Source organism: Triturus cristatus, chromosome 4_2, assembly GCF_964204655.1.
Source record: "Triturus cristatus chromosome 4_2, aTriCri1.1, whole genome shotgun sequence".
In the NCBI taxonomy this organism is placed as follows: Eukaryota; Metazoa; Chordata; class Amphibia; order Caudata; family Salamandridae; genus Triturus; species Triturus cristatus.
Window position 1 is genome coordinate 360,454,436 of NC_140586.1, and position 16,767 is coordinate 360,471,202.

The 16,767-nt window shown below is 49.1% G+C and overlaps 1 protein-coding gene across 6 annotated transcripts in view; it reads right to left on the bottom strand.

Annotated features, from left to right (window-relative positions):
• Positions 1–16,767, bottom strand: part of LOC146833883 (torsin-1A-interacting protein 1-like) — a 426,463-nt gene that overhangs the window by 233,466 nt on the left and 176,230 nt on the right. For 3 of the 6 annotated variants that reach the window (XM_085601772.1, XM_085601777.1, XM_085601775.1), the window contains exon 8: positions 3,244–3,288. The exons of the other annotated variants lie outside the window; for them this stretch is intronic. In XM_085601772.1, coding sequence (XP_085457898.1) covers positions 3,244–3,288 — 45 coding nt within the window. The remainder of the gene's footprint in view (positions 1–3,243; positions 3,289–16,767) is intronic. 6 annotated transcript variants of the gene reach the window in all.

Sequence of the window (16,767 nt, forward strand, 5' to 3'; positions counted from 1 at the left end):
CACACACACACACACACACACACACACACACACACACTCACGCGCGAGCGCGCACTCCCCCCCCCCCCCCCCCCCTCCCGCGCAGGGTGCGTGTTTTGGTGCAGAGCAAAGTGAAGAGTCGACATGGCACACATCCCTGCCCTGGCATAGGTAAGCTACCCCTCTAGCTGGGTGCACTATACCAGTGGTGTGGGTAAAGGTGCACGAGTTCTCTACCCTTACAGTGCCCAAGTCAATTCTTAGACATTTTAAGTGCAGTAATGCAATAAAGACTATATGGTGCTGGGAGTTTGTCATTACGAACTCCACAGCACCATAATGGCTTTACTGCAAACTGGGAAGTTTAGAATCAATCTTCTCAGGACATTAAAACCACACTGATGCCAGAGCAGGATTTAAATGAAACATGCACTCAGAGGGCATCAGATGCCCACTGAATAACGACCTACGTCTAGTGTCCCGGCTGAGTGGCTGCTCGCCAACTGCCACCACCAGACATGTTTCTGGACCCCTGGGTAGAGAGCATACCACTCGCAGGGTCTTGAAACAAAGCACATCATGGGACGAGGTGCCAAGCCTCCTCCCCCAGGATGGCCAGGGTCCACAAAGGGGAAGCTTCAAAGGTTTGCGGCCTTTGTGAGCTACCCCAGCCATTTGCTGCTCCGAGCAACTGACCCCTATCAGTTCTGACCCCGACTTTGGGTGGGAGAATCGGCAGGAATACCAAGTTAGAAGGAGAGGTGTGCCCACCTTTCCAACCCCACTCTTCAGGTGGGGAGGCGAGGTGAAGCACAACTCTCAGTCCCCGCCATCTTGCAGATGGGGGGACCCAGCCAACCAGTGTGACGCTTATGACCCCTCCCACTGGAGGCTGGCCAATGGGTCCCCTTCCTTGTACCCACCCCAAGGAAGGGACCCTTTAGTCCAGACCTGTACCTACCTGTATTGCCCCTAAATCTAGTATTTAGGGGCAACCCCAAAACTTGCCTCCTCAGACAAGAAGAGAAGAAGGATCAAAGAAACCGTTCTGAAAGAAGGAGGACAGCAACTGACTTGGCCCCCAGCCCGATCGGCCTGTCCCAACCTCGAACCTACTCCAGCGAAACCTCTGTGTGTCCAGCAACCCCCAAGAACCCGGAGGATCGGCCTCGCCTTCCCAAACCAAGACTTTTTCTCCTGTAAGCACCTAATTTGCTCACCAACAGACTGTGGCTCTGGCCAAATCTGCGAGCCTGCACCACTCTGCACCAGACACCCACGTACAGAGTTCGGGTGGCCCAACACCACGAGAAGGTCTCCCTGACTATCCTGACCTGGGATCTGCTGATCCCTGACCGGCCTCAACTCTCCAACTGCCGCCTGCAGCCCACTTCTGGAGGATCCCCCCCGAACGCAACCGGAGCCAGTAAGAAACACCCAATGCCTAAAGACACCCCGGCACCTGACGTCAAACGGCCTTGGGTGGTCCAACCGATGGTGTCCCAGCATCCCCAGGCATCCCAAATTACCTCTTCAACCGGCGGTCACCTCCAGAAGATCTTCGTCCCAGAGGCTGCAATGCTTGTTGCAACCAGAGAATCACCATTGAAATCAACAGGACACCCGATGCCAAAAAAGCACCCCGCAGAAGGCTGCCCGTGTCGCTGTGGGTGCATCTTGTGTGCTAAATCAGATCCCCCTCTGCCCTGAGCATAACACCAGGAGCTTTGCTCCCACAACCTTGTGGCCTGCTCGTGAGCAGCCACCAACCGGAGGCCCTCTATCTCCCATTGGATTAGGCCTCAGCACTCTGCACCCGGCAGCCTTAGTGCTGCTGAGGGTGCTTTGAGAGTGCATCCTCGACGCTGGGGAACCCTGGTTCTAACCCCAGAAACCCAACTCCCACAACCAAGTACTGACTGTTAACTCATAACTTCATTTCCTCCCATAGGATTGCATGGACTGCTTTTCTTTGAAAATTGTTCAAAGTGTGGAGTTGGTTTGTATGAAACTGCAAATATACAAGAACTGATTTACTTACCTTTCCTCTAGGAAATGTCCCAGTGTGATATCTAGGCTTATCACCGTGATTAGAAAAAGTAACTTAAAAAGTAATCTGAAAAGTAACCTAAAAAGTAATCTGCAAAGTAATCCGAAAGCAATTTAAACTCCTTTACAAACCAATGACTTACCTGTAACAAATCCAATTGCATTCAGCTGCAATATACCTGCAAAGTATTATTTCACTTAGCTGCACCAGGACTGGCTTGGTACTAGAAATAAAATAACTAAACAATATTTTTATACAAACAAAATTGTTCTGAGTTCAGTCGTTGAGTGAGTGACATAATTTCTTGTGTGAGTGTGTACAACAAATGCTTTACACTACCCGCTGATAAAGCCTTACTGCTCGCCCACGCTAACACAAATAGAGAGTAAGGTGGTATCTACTTTTACCTCAGCCTACCTTTGGGGTTCCACCGGACTCTGTGCACACTATTCCTTACTTTGGTATAGTATATACAGAGCCAGCTTCCTACACCAGCGCACCCAGAACCAGCATCTTGTCTGTAGCTAGAAGGTTGATGGTAAAAAAAATTTTTAACCAAAGGAAGGCCAGCAGGATGAAGTGGTTTAGGGGTGTAAAAATGGGATCAATAGGTCACATTGTAGGGGCATTAGAGACTTTCATAGCATCCTCAGAGGACAACCCATCCTCTAATGTGCAATCTGTCTTGCTGCTTAAACCAGTAGCAGAGGATACATAATGTGAGAGGGCAGAGCTCCTATCCTGTCAGAGCCTAGTCCAGACTGCCAGCAGGCATACAGCTGCTGAGGTGTCTGAAAATTGTAATTTCTGGTTTGAATCCGAATCAAAATGGATTTGGCATCTTAAAAGGCTGGAAGATGATGCCTTAATGGCCAGTCGCCGAGTTGACAGTGATTAACGAGGGGACAATAGTAGGAGTAGTGAACAAGTAACTAAGCAAAGCCAAATTCCTATTGACACAGTAAACAATTGATCAGAAGTGACCAGATCACAAGGCATCAAACTCCGAAAAGGAAACATTTTTTTAAAAGTCTTAAAGCGGCATGTGCCAGCACAAACAGAAGACTGTGTGAGACATAATTACAAACCCAGGGGAATCTTACAATGAGGTGGTGAGCTCTTTTTAGGTAAAAAGCGAGTTAGATCATAACAGCGTTCTTGACAAGTACAAATCCCAGCAGAGGCAGAACATAGTGGACTGCAATGGGGCTTACCTGGCCAGAGTTTGTTTCCTTCCCTGTCAGTTCCATGCAAATTTCCTGAAAGAATGCATAAAGTTTGGAAATTACTGAAACATTTCATAATCAGAGGTCAAACTACATCACTAGAAAAGAATGAGAATATACATTAAGATCCCCATGATAAAGTAAAGTCTACTTCAGATTCTATGTCAGGCCCTGAGGCGAGGGATTAGGCTTTACTTTCTTCACTTTAATCACAACCAGCAGCCTTTATTGTTTTAGGATTTTTAACAGTAAACTACATTCCACATAAGTTCTTGGGAAAAACAAAACAGTTCATCCAATCAGGGCGTTGTGCTTTCCATATAACAATCCCTGTAGACTCTCTATCCCACTCTGTCTTAGCTGCTCGAGCAGTCTTCAGTTAAGTACCTTTGACATTCTCTTATGTTTTGCCTTTAATGTACTTCTTCCTCGAAGAGATATTGAGTGGGGACATTCCAACTCGCCGGGGTTTTCATACCGCTGCATTTTTTACTTGCCATTCTTGATAAATTAATTGGTTTTCCTTCCTCAGCACGAGGGAATGTTCTCGCTCCTACTCTACTTCTTCAGACTGCCAGGCTCTGGGGCGCAGAGCGGACAACAGACTGCTAGGGGGCCCAAGCACATGCCTATTAACGCACACAGTGCGTCCTAACCTCCCGGTGGCAATCTGACTCATCGGGAGACCGAGTGAAGCACCTCTGGCCGCTACCTATTACTAGGGAAGTATTAAACTCTTTACTGTTGTGGGAAGCTTTTTCAGAGCCACCGTCTAGAGAAAAACACCCGCGGCGCGGGTAAGAATAACCTTGTTACAGGAATTAAGGAGGTCATGTCCCAGGCGAAAATAAAACACATTACAGTAATAGGTTGTTGGTTGCAAGGCGAGGGGGGGAACGAGGGGGGGCGCGGTGTGATGTGTGTATATATATGTATATATACTAGGCCCCAATTGGCCCCGACAGCCGAAATAGGTGCCAAGATAGCCACTTTTATAGCCAAATGTGGCTGTGACCCCAAGAGGGGCATAGATAGGTCCTGGCGCTCCTACAAGGACAAACTTCTAGACCTGACAGGACCCCTAGCTAAAATAATGGAAATCGCGTAAGATGCTAAAGCATCCGCATCCCTAGCCTCTCCTTAAGGCTTGTCAAGCTGGGCTCAAAGAGCCATCATTTTCCTCAGGAACGCAAATTGTGCAATCTCGACGGAGTGGCGCAGATCGCTCATGTTTAAAATCAATCTGAAGTGGGGGGAGGTATCTACTTCGGAGTCAGGCCTGGTGGCCCAAGCAACTTCTTAGGGGATCTATTTTTCCTGGAGTTGGGCAACTTTGTCAACACTTAATTTTTTTAGACACGGCCCAAACATTAATCAAGCGCATATTTACAGCTCGTGTTTTTGCCAGAGCCGTATAACCAGCCGCGCTAGAAGTGCGGACTCCCGTCGTGGACAGTGGCAAGATGTGAGAAAGTGGCTCTGTATATACTGTTCCCAAATAGGTACAGTGTGTACAGAGTCCACAGTCCCCAGAGGTTTGGCAGAGGTTAAAGTTAGATATAACCTTACTCTCTAAAGTGGTAGCTTGGTCGAGCAGTAAGGCAGTATCAGAGGACAGTGTAAAGCATTTATTGTACACACTCAGCCAGCAAATGGTCTCACACACTCAAGAACTGAACTCTAGGCCAATGGTTTATATAAAATAATATATGGTGGTTTTATTTTAGAACCAACAATAGGTATTAAAATATAATTTCTCAGAATGAGATGCTTTAGTTAAATACTTTTGCAATATGCAATTGACTTTTGTAGGTAATAGTTAAAGGTTGTTGCAATAGACAACACAAGTTCAAACACAATAATACATTGAGCTCAATGGGAGTTTTAAGTTATTTGCAATAGATTACTTTCAGGATTACTTTTCTAACTCCAGGACTGGATCCTAGATTCAGTCCTGGGACAGTTCTAGGAAACAAGTGAGTAGATTCGTCTTAGTTACGGTTGTGATTTTTAGGCAATATTTTGCTATTTTAAAAGTTGACACTTAGAAGAAATTTCATAGAAAAAGAGTCAATGATTCCCCATGGGAGAAAATTCAAGTTACGGGTAAAGTATGTTCTCGTTACTTTTGTAATCCAGGGCTGGGCTCCTAGGCTCAGTACTGGGACCTCTATCTAAAACAGGTAAGTAATCACGTTTTCACAGGTGGCACGATTTTTAAAGAATATTTGTAGTTTGCAAAAATCGACACTTAGAAGAAATTTCACAGAAAAACAGTCAATGATTTCCTATGGAAGAAAATTGGGTTAGTGGCAAGTACGGTTGTGAGTACTTTTCAGGGTCAGTGCTGGGCACCAAGATCCAGCACTGGGATCTCTCCTAATAGCAGGTGAGTATTTCCGTATTCGTTACTCGGTTGATTTTAGGTGAATATTTTAAGTTTTAGAAACTCCACACTTAGAAGAAATTTCAGAAGAAACCAGTCAATGTTACCCTATGGAAGGAAATTGGGCTATCAGCTTTTGGGTAAGTACTCGACTGGCAGAGTTAAGTATCTGGACACAGACTCGGGGGTCTCCCAGGGTCAGGTTGGTACAGTTGTCACACCCTCAGCGGCACTGGGGCTGCCGGGTGCAGAGTGAGTTAGGCCCAATGTTATCCTATGGGAGTCAGGGGGGGCCTTGGTTGGTGGCTGCTGACTAGCGGACCACGCGGCTGTGGGAGCTGGGCTCCTGGTCACTTGCCCAGGGCAAATGGAGAAGTAGGTAGGAGTAGAAGTTACACTGCCAGGGCCACTCGGGCAGCTGGGTGCAGGGTGCTTTTGAGCCTTCGGGCGCTCAATGGATTTCAATGGGAAAGCTACAAGATGAACAAAGGCTGCAAGCTCGGGGACGAAGATTCTTCAGGTGCCACCACCACCCAAGAGGTAAGTTGGGTAGTTGGAGGATAGGTAGGTACCCAGGAGTCGGGCACAGGGGGCCGCCGGGTGCAGGGTGCCTTTTGATGTCAGGAAATCTTACGTTCTGTTGATCGTGATTGGGGGGGTACCTGGTTCTGAGGCTGCAGGCGTCGTCAGGAGCGTCTAGGTGAGTCCTTGGGTGCCGGATCCGGGGTCACAGTTGCTGGGGGGGGGGGGGGGGGGGGGGGGGGAACGTCCTCGGGGTCTTTGTCCACTCCGGCACAGGCCAGGCTTGGGGGGTGCAGAGTGTGCAGGGTTGGCGGTTCCGGGCTGATGCCTGGGGTTAGAAACTTGCTTTGAGCAGAGCCACTGCTCATGGGAGTCCCAGATGCTCAGAGTCACAAGGTAGCCAGGTCCTCCGGGGTCTTCTTAGCAGCTGCACGGCAGGTCTTCTTTCTTCTTGCTCTTCTTTGCTTTTTCGGAATCTGGAATCTGAGGAAGGAAGGTTCAGGGTGCCCTGAAATACTAGATTTAGGGGCGTTACAGGTAGGTAAAGGGCAGGGACCAATGGGTCCCTGTCCTGGGGTGGGTACACCCCCTATCCTGCCACTCTCCTGTGGGAGGGGGGCAGTAGCCTAGTTCTGATTGGGCAGGGCTTCCCATCTTCAAGATGGCGAGAGCCCGGAGAGGTGCTTCACCTCGCCTCCCCCACCTGAGGGGTGGGGTTGGCAGAGGCTGGCACATCCCCTGTCCTTACTTGGGGTTTCCGGCCAGTCTTCCCGCCAGAGTGGGGGTCAGAACTGGTGGGGGCCAGTTTGCTGGGTACAGCAAGTGGCCTGGAGAAGCTTCCCCCTGCCCATCCTGGGGGAGGAGACCTAGCTCCTCGCCCAGGATGTGCATTGTTGCAGGCCCAGGAGAGCAGGGGTTCTCCACCCAGGGGTCCAGCAACATGTCTGCTGTGTGGCAGCCTCCCAGACAAGACGTGGATTGTAGGTTAGGTTTCAGGGGGCATCTCTAAGATGCCCTCTGTAGTGCTTTGTACATTAAATCCAACACTGGCATCAGTGCGGGTTTAATGTGCTGAGAAGTTTGATACTAAACTTCAGTCTTGCCATTATGGTGCTGTGGAGTTCGTGTTTGACGAGCTCTCAACACCATATACTCTTAAATGGCAGCACTGCACTTACAGTGCCCAGGAATGGACCTGGGTACTGTAGGGGCAGAGTGCTCATGCTCCTGTGCCCACACCACTGGCATAGGGCACCCAGCTAGAGGGGTGGCTGATGTATGCCAGGGCAGTGTAGGTTGTGGGCATGGCACACAGGGATGTGTGTCATGTCGACTCTTTGTTTTGTCTTGTACCCAGACACTCAGCCTGCAAGGGCAGTGTGTTTGTGTTAGGGTACAGGGCCTCTAAACAGCCATCTGTGTCATGGGAGCTTCAAAGGCCTTGCCGCCTTCGTAACATGACCCCCAGCCTCTCCTGCTATTAGGAGCAGGCCCCCTTCCTGTCTCCCCTCCTTTTCGGCAGGAAGAGAGGCTGGAAAAATTAGAGCAGCCCAGAAGGTATGCCCACCTCTGCCAACCCCACCCGTCAGGTTGGGGAGGCGAGGTGAAGCCCGCTCTTCAGTGTCCGCCATCTTGCAGATGGCAGGCACTCTCCAATCAGGATTAGGGATTGTGCCCACTCCCCCATGTGGGGTGAACATGCCAAGGGTGTAGTCACCATAAGGTCAATAGCCCATTGGCTGCTGACCTAGAGACCCCCAAAACACCCACTAAATACAGTATTTATGGGGCAGCCCTGAACAAAGAAGACAGATTCCCGCAACCTACGAAGAAAGGCGCAGAGGAGACTGCAGAGAAGAACTGACTTGGCCCAGCCCTAAAGGCCCGTCTGCAGTTTCCAGAGATCCTGCGCCAAAAGTTGCCTTGTACTGCAGCCAGTGACCTCCAGAACCCCTGGGAGGACTGCCTGCCATCAACAATGACCGGATTTCCTGTTAACAGCAGCTCTGTTCAAAAGAAACTCCCAAGACAGACTGAGCCTGCTGAGGACAAAGAAAACCGACGCCTGGACCCACCACTGCACCCGATGCCTACCGCCCGATTCAGAGTGGCCCACCAGTCTCACCAGTAAGGTCTCCCAGCGCTCCAGAGTCAGAGTCCACTGTGCGTTGACCCCTCCAGGACTCCCGACGTCGCATGCAGCCTCTTCACGGAGACCTGCCAACCGCGAGTGGCCCGGTACGGTAAAATCCGACCTCAGAAAACACCCCTGCATCCAGCCAGCCTGTGCCCTGGAGAAGAGGACCTGAGGGGCACCTACGCCCCAGAGACTTCCAACTTACCTGCCCAGCTGTTCGTTCCTCCCGGACCAAGCCTGCGGCTAAAAACCAAAACCAGCAATTCCCATTGAAAACAACAGGGCACCCAACACCAAAACAGCACCCTGCACCCGGCCGCCCCTGTGCTGCTGTGGGTACACCTTGTGTGCTAACTCTGATCCCCCTTTGCCCTGAGCTTAAGTCCAGGAGCTTTGCTCCCACAGCCTTGTGGCCTGCTCATGAGCAGCAACCAACACGAGGCACTCTTTCCCCCATTAGATAACATTGGGCCTCTGCACTCAGCACCCAGCCGCCCTAGTGCCCCAGGGGTGCTTTGAGAGTGCATCCTCGACCCTGGTTCTAACCCCAGAATACCGACTCCAAAACCCATATACTTACTGATAAACCGATAACACTGTTTACTCCCATAGGACTGCATTGACTGCTTTTCCTGTGAACAATCTTTTAAGTGTGGAGTTGTTTTTTATGAAAACCCTGAGAAACTGCAAATGTGCCAAAACTGAATTACTTATCTTTTGTCTAGGAAATGTCGTAGTGTGATATCTGGGCATATCACACTGAGTAGAAAAGTAACTTAAAAGTAACTTGAAAATTAATATGTGAAGTAACTGAAAAGTAATTTAAACTGCTTTACAAACAAATGACTTACCTGTAACCAATCCAATTGCATTGAACTGCTTTAAACTGTATTTAAACTGCATAATTCTGGCAGAGTGTTATTATTATACTTACCTGTACCAGGCCTGGCTTGGTTCTAGAAAATAAAATAACACTAAAAATTATTTTTATACAAACAAATTGGTCAGAGTTCATTCTTTGAGTGTGACATCATTTCTTCCCGGAGTGTGTACAATAAATGCTTAAAACTAACCTCTGATAAAGCCTTACTGCTCTGCCTACCTTTGGGGTTCCACTGGACTCTGTGCACGCTATACCTTACTTTGGTATCGTATATACAGAGCCAGCTTCCTACATGTTACAGATAGAATTCAATGGCGTTCCCTTCCAACCAAACAAACAAAGACCCCTAGCTTTCTCGCGAGACCAGTCAGAATTGGTGTTACTGGAAATTAAACAGCTCTTGAGGAATGGAGTGATTGTTCCGACCACCTTACATCCCAACAGCTTTCTCAGCAACCTTTTTCTGGTGGAAAAGAGGGACGGAGGCCAACGTCCAGTTATCTGACCCATTCAGCACTCATACAGGCGGTGATAGCCCTCGTACTATCACGTCTCGACTTTTCTAATTCTATCTACCTCTGTCTGCCTCTGTTCTTACTCAAACGCTTACAGATAGTACAGAACCAGGCAGCGAGATTAATCTATAAACAACCCAAATGGCAGTCGGCCAGACCCCTGCTAGCCAAAATTCATTGGCTACCTATCGCCCAACGTGCAGCTTTTAAGACAGGATGCCTAATCTTCAAGGCCTTGCATTACAGGAGCCCCAAATTAATTGGCCGTATGATTGTAAAGCATGCCCCACTCCGTAACCTATGGTCAGCCCATCTTAAACTACTCCTGTCATCAAACGCAAACGTCAGGGAGGGTGCAGGTTCTCCTACCTTGCCCCTAGATTTTGAAACTCTTTACCACTGGCGATCAGGATGCACGATAACCTGCTGGGGATCAGTAAGGCGCTCAAGACCTGGCTGTTTGAGCAAGTCTACGCATAGCTCATCTCGCCTTGACACTATCCATGATCAGCACCATGAAACCTTCTAGTGACCGTGCGCTTTATAAGCTTCTGTTAACATCAATCTAAGAGAATCTATTGAGTGGCTTGTTTACCGCCACTACAAGATGGAGGGCATCCATCTTCTCAGGGATCTTTTGCAAGTGGCCGACTGGATGTCCACCTGGACCTGAAGGACGCCTACCTGGCGATATTCCTCTTTCCACCTCAAATACGTTTTCTACAATTCCAATAGAAATCTCAAATATTCAAGTTCACTTTACTCCCTTTCAGGCTTATCTTCCTCTCCATAGTGCTTCACCAAGGTATTGAAACTGGTGGTCGAGCACTTGTGAGCTCGAGGGAGTGCGGTTGATAGTCTACCTTGACGATATACTAATCATGAACCAATGCCCAGTGCGCTTGTACGCACATTTGCAGAGGACTATCCACCTACTGGAATCTCTCGTTTACGTGGTCAACGAGAAGAAATCTTACTCTCCCCATCCCAATCTCTGTAGTTCCAGGGGTTCGTAATCGACTGTCAAAGCTACCCTCAATCTCCCATCTCACACATTGACCAAGATAAACACGAGCTCAGGAAAACACTGCCCACACCACATGTATCGCTACATCAATTAGCACGAATAGTGGGACTTCTCTCATACAGGGCATCTTCCCAGGCCCCCTCCATTATCGGGAACTACAACACCTGAACGGAGTCTTATTCCCAATGTGTTTCACTCGCGGTGGAGGCAAAATAAGAACTGCAATCGTGGGGTTCCCATATGGAAGCCTGAAATGGCAGAGTGTTCTTCGGTTCCCACCCCAACCTCGCGATAGAATCGGGTGCCAGCGTCTCTGGTTGGGGAGTTCGCTGTAGAGAATTTGCCAAAGGCGGAAAACGGTCTTCCACAGAACAAACCCTGCACATGAACTGCCTGGGATTGATGGCAGGTTCGAGGTCTAAAACTGTCAGATCTGACACGAGTAGTGTGGAATTATTGCCTAGCCAACCAGATCTGTGTCAGCAGAGCACCTCCCGGGGCAGTCCAAAGAAGTGGCAGTCTGGCACTCATAACATTGGAAGGATCTCAGCCTGTGGAAATTACACCCGTGGGTGCTTCAGCAGATTCAAGACAGGTGGGGCCCGTTCTCCATAGACCACTTTGCTTCTTGGCTTGATTTTCATCTACACAGGCACTGCAAGTGGCGACCGGACCCCAATGCAGTATCCACAGACTCGTTTCTCCAAGATAGGAGCACGGAGACAGGATATGCATTTCCACGGTTGCTATGATAATGAGATTATCTATACAAGTTCACAGACAACAGGTGGATCAGGTGGTGATCACAACAGTCTGGAGGTCTCAAATCTGGTTTGCAGCTCTGATGGAACTTTCCTGGGAGTTTCCAATCTCTCTACCCTTGTTTCAGGATTTCCTCCGGGATCCCCAGGACAACCATCAACACCTGGTACTAGCGGGTTCTCTTTGCCTTCTGGCCTGGAGGATTACCAGGAATGCTGGAAAGTCCCAGGCATTTCACGAGAGGCTGCCTCTTTACACGACCCAGCTTGGGCAGATAGCACAAATAAAAGATACTGCTCTGCCTGGTCTCAATGGTTAGGCTGGTGTCTCAGACGCCAAGTGGATCCCTTGGTGACAGAAGTTGTCCATGTCTTGAACTTCCTGGTGAATCTGGCCTCTGAATGTTTGGCCTACAGGTCAATAAATAAATTCTGATTGGCTATTTCAGCTGGCCATTTGCCAGTAGAGGGTCACTCGGTTGGGGAAAACCCTTTGATCTGCAAACTCCTGGGGGTTATTAGATTATTAGTCGCTCCAGAGCCCAGATATTCCATGTTAATCAGGACGAGTCGTGCTGAGGCGTTCTGGATTCGTTGGGAGTTTCCTCTGGAGTTTGGCGGTGGTGCCGGCGTAGAGGGTGTTTCCGTAGTCCAGCCGGCTGTTGACGAGTGCCTGGGTGACAGTCTTCCTAGTCTCGGTGGGGATCCACCGGAAGATCTTTCGAAGCATGCGCAAGGTGTTGAAGCATGAAGATGAGACGGCGTTGACTTGTCTGGTCATCGACAGGGAGGAGTCCAGGATGAAGCCCAGGTTGCGTGCGTGGTCCGTTGGCTTGGGGGTGGTGCCCAGGGCAGGGGGCCACCAGGAGTCGTCCCAGGCTGAGGGTGATGATCCCAGGATGAGGACCTCCGTCTTGTCAGAGTTCAGTTTCCGGCGGCTGTTCTCCATCCATTCGGCGACGTCTTTCATCCCTTCGTGTAGGCTGGCTCTGGCGGTGGCCGGGTCGTTGGTGAGGGAGAGGATCAGCTGGGTGTCGTCAGCGTAGGTGATGATCTTGAGGTTGTGTTGGCGTGCGATGGTTGCGAGGGGGCGCATGTAAACGTTGAAGAGGGTGGGGCTGAGCGATGATCCCTGTGGAACGCCACAGATGACCTCGGTGGCCGCTGACTGGAACGGGGGGAGGCGGACTCTTTGGGTTCTTCCGGCGAGGAATGAGATGATCCACTTCAGGGCCTTCTCCTGGATTCCAGTGTTGTTCAGGCGTTGCACTAGGGTGCGGTGGCAGACAGTGTCGAATGCTGCGGAGAGGTCCAAGAGGATGAGGGCCGCTGTTTCCCAGTTGTCCAGTAGGGCTCGGATGTCGTCTGTGGCCGCGATGAGGGCGGTCTCCGTGCTGTGGTTGGCTCGGAAGCCGGACTGCGAGTGGTCGAGGGATCCGTTCGTCTCGAGGAAGTCGGCTAGCTGTTTGTTGACGGTCTTCTCGATGACTTTGGCAGGGAACGGGAGGAACGAGATGGGGCGGAAGTTCTTGAGGTCGGTGGGGTCTGCTGAAGGTTTCTTCAGCAGGGCGCTGATCTCGGCGTGTTTCCAGCACTCCAGGTAGGTGGTGGTGTCGAAGGAGGCGTTGATGATGTCGCGAAGGTGGGGTGCGATGATGCCGTTGGCCTTGTTGAAAATGTGGTGTGGGCAGGGGTCCGTGGGGGATCCGGAGTGGATAGTGTTCATCGTCCGGGTTGTGTTTTCGGTGCTGACCGGGGTCCAGGTGTGGAGGGTGGAGGTGGGGGGGCGTTGGTTCGGTGGTGGGGTTCGTGGTTGGAGGGCCGAAGCTGCTGTGTATGTCGGTGATCTTGTCGTGGAAGAAGGCGGCGAGTGAGTTGCAGAGGTCTTGCGAGGGAGTGAAGTAGTTTCCGGCGTCGGGGTTGGAGAGCTCTTTGACGATGTTGAAGAGTTCCTTGCTGTTGTGGGTGTTGTTATCCAGACGTTCCTTGAAGGCTGTCTTCTTCGTGGCGCGGATCAGTTGGTGGTGTTTGCGGGTGGCGTGCTTGAGGGCAATCATGTTGTCTGTGGTCTGGTTGGTGCGCCAGGTAGCCTCCAGGGAGCGGCAGTTCTTCTTGGAGGTGATGAGTTAGTCGGTGAACCAAGATGCTTTCTTGCTGCCGTGTCTGCTGGGAGGGTTCTTCAGTGGTGCGAGGACGTCAGCGCAGTTGGTGATCCACTGTGTGAGGTAGTTGGCGGCTTCGTTGGGGTCCGTTGAGCTGGCGGGGGGGGTTCTGGCTGAGGGTGGCGGTGAGCTGCTCGTCGGTGATCTTGTTCCAGCTCCTGCGAGGGGCCTGTTGTGTGCGGTGGTGGGTCATAGTCCTTCTGAAGCTGAAGTGGACGCAGCTGTGGTCGGTCCACTGGAGTTTGGTGGAGTGGAGTGTTAGGGATGTAAATAAGGTTTTGGGCCTTCCAATAAATACCTGTCAAGGAAACAACTATAGGCAAACTTAGCCATCTTGCGGTGCTTGATTTCACCCTGAAGAGTCTCGGATATATGAGCGTTGGATATAACAGGTAGCATATTCACCCCAGAGGGGGTAACCTTTCACACTGCTTGTGTGTCATATCCAGCATTTTCAGATGTTCCAAAAGTATGTGTTAGAACAATAAAGGTGTATGAGACTGTGAAAGAGGACCTTTGTCCTCATGGAGAGAGGCAATTGTTGATCGTTCTCACTAAACCTCATAAAGTGGTTTCTTCCCGTCCTATTGCTAGATGGGTAATGCAAGAGGCCTGTATTGATATCTCCCAGTTTCGGGATCACTTTGTGCGAGGAGCCATGGTGTCTAAAGCCATTTCTTTGGAAGCAAGACTGGGGGACATCCTCAAAGCAGCTGACTGGTCATCAGACGCTACTTTTACAAGGTTTTACTTTACACTAGTCTCAAATTTGGCAACTCTCGTGGTGGAAAAAGCTTTAAACTAGCGTAATCCTGGCCTTCGGGTCCTGAAAGAATGAAATAATTCCTAGTTATCGTAATGGTAAGTTTCAATTCTATTAAAACACGGATATGAGGACTAGCCCACCCACTCTTCCAACATGATAAGCAGACCCACACGACGGAACATGAGAATTTCAGTATGTTTGGGTCATGCTAATGTATGTAATTCATATATTTGATGATTTAGGAAGGTTTACATGGTTGAACATGTTTAACTTTTGATGTTTTCTCTCTGCAATTGAGAATGGACTCCTGATGAGGAGATTTCAGACATCTTACACTATATATCTTTCTCAGAAGCAGAGCCCAATAAACAAGAGTGAATTTCGTAAGAGATATTTGTGTTCCCAGGAAGAAAGAGGGGGATAGAGACTCTGTGGATTGATACATGGAAGTGCAGCGCCCCGACTGGATGAACTGTCTTGTCTTTTTCCCCAAAGGTCTTTGGGAAGGAAAATGCTACTTACCCAGTATGCAGCTGTTCTTGGCCTGTAGAGCTGTAGAATCTCATGCTTTGCATAAGATCGCCATCTAGTTTTGGGTCCGGATGTTTGCACTTGTTTTTCTGGAAGAAGTTTTCCCTAGTAAGGAGGTAGGGGACTTCTCACTAAGGTGATAGTGCGCATGGTCATCGGCTCCATCTTCAGATTGTTTTTCGCAGAGGGTAAGAGAATGGAGTAGTAGTAAAGAATAGATGTCCATGCGTAAGTATTTGTAGTAAGACAGAGAACTATAGCAGTTACAGGTACCCGGGGAGGTGGGTGGGCGCATGAGGTTCTACAGCTCTACATGCCAAGAACAGATGCATAATGGATAAGTAGAATTTTCCGTTCGAGGCATGTGAGCTGTAGATCACATGCTTTGCATACACTATACAGCAGTATCCCCGAAGCGGTCTCTATCCTGTAACTGTTGGAGTTGTCTGAAATAACGTTTTAAGTACTGCTTGGCCCACATTAGCTGGTTATCTTGCTAACACATCTACACAATAGTGCTTGGTGAATGTGTGTGGTGTAGACCATGTTGCAGCTTTGCAGAGATCAGTAATAGGGATAATCCCTAAGAAAGCCATAGTTGCCCCTAACTTGCGAGTGGAATGTGCTCTAGGGGGTATTGTGAGAGTCCTTTTGGCTTTTTGATAACAAATCTGAATACATTTGACAATCAACCAAGCAATTTCTGATTTCGAGATAGGATTGCCTTTGTGCGGTGGTGCAAAAGCTACAAAGAGTTGTTTGGTTTTACGAAATGATTTTGTTCATTCAATGTAATACAAAAGAGCTCTTCTGACATCTGAGGTATGTAAAGCTCGTTCAGCAACAGAATCAGGTTGAGGGAAGAATACAGGTAATTCAACCGACTGACTGATGTGAAATGCAGATACAACCTTAGGTAGGAATTTGGGGTTGGTACGAAGAACTACTTTATCTTTATGTAACTGGAAAAAGGGTTCTTCTATGGTTAGTGCCTGTAGTGCACCCACTCTCCTTAATGAAGTAATTGCAATGAGGAAATCTGTTTTCCAAGTAAGGAACTGTAGTTCACATTTGTGCATGAGTTCAAATGGCCGACCCATTAGTCTTGTGAGGACTACATTAAGATTCCATACTGGGGTAGGTGGGAGTCTTTGGTGGTATTACTCTTTTTAGCCCCTCCATGAATGCTTTGATGACAGGCACTCGAAATACCGATAAATGTTGCCTATTTTGAAGGTAAACTGCTATGGCAGCAAGATGCTGTCTGATGGATGTATAGGCAAATGCAATAGGTAGCACAGTATGTTCTGTATAGAAGTATCAAGGGGGTTGACGCGATTGTTATTGCAATAGATGACAAAACGCTTCCATTTGGCTGCGTAACAGGCCCTTGTGGTAGGCTTTCTGGCCTCTCTAATAATGTTCATACAATCTGGTAGAAGGTTGAGATACCCAAACTATGACTTCAGGAGCCAGATCGCAAGGTTCAGCTGTTTGGGATCTGGGTGTTCGATTTCTCCATGGCTCTGTGTGAGGAGACTGGGAGTCAAATGTAATTTTTGGTGTGGTACCAAAGAGAGAGTTCCAACACGGTTGTGAACCAGGGTTGACGTGCCCATGTTGGAGCTACTAGTATTAGCGTGAGTGATATTTGCCTGAGTTTCCAAACCACTGATGGAATGAGTGGGAGAGGCAGAAAAGTATAGGCAAATATCCCTGACTAGTTCATCCATAGAGCATTGCCTTTGGACAAAGGGTGTGGATACCTGGAGGTGAAGCTTTGGCATTTTGCATTGTCGAGTGTTGCGAACAGGTCTATGTG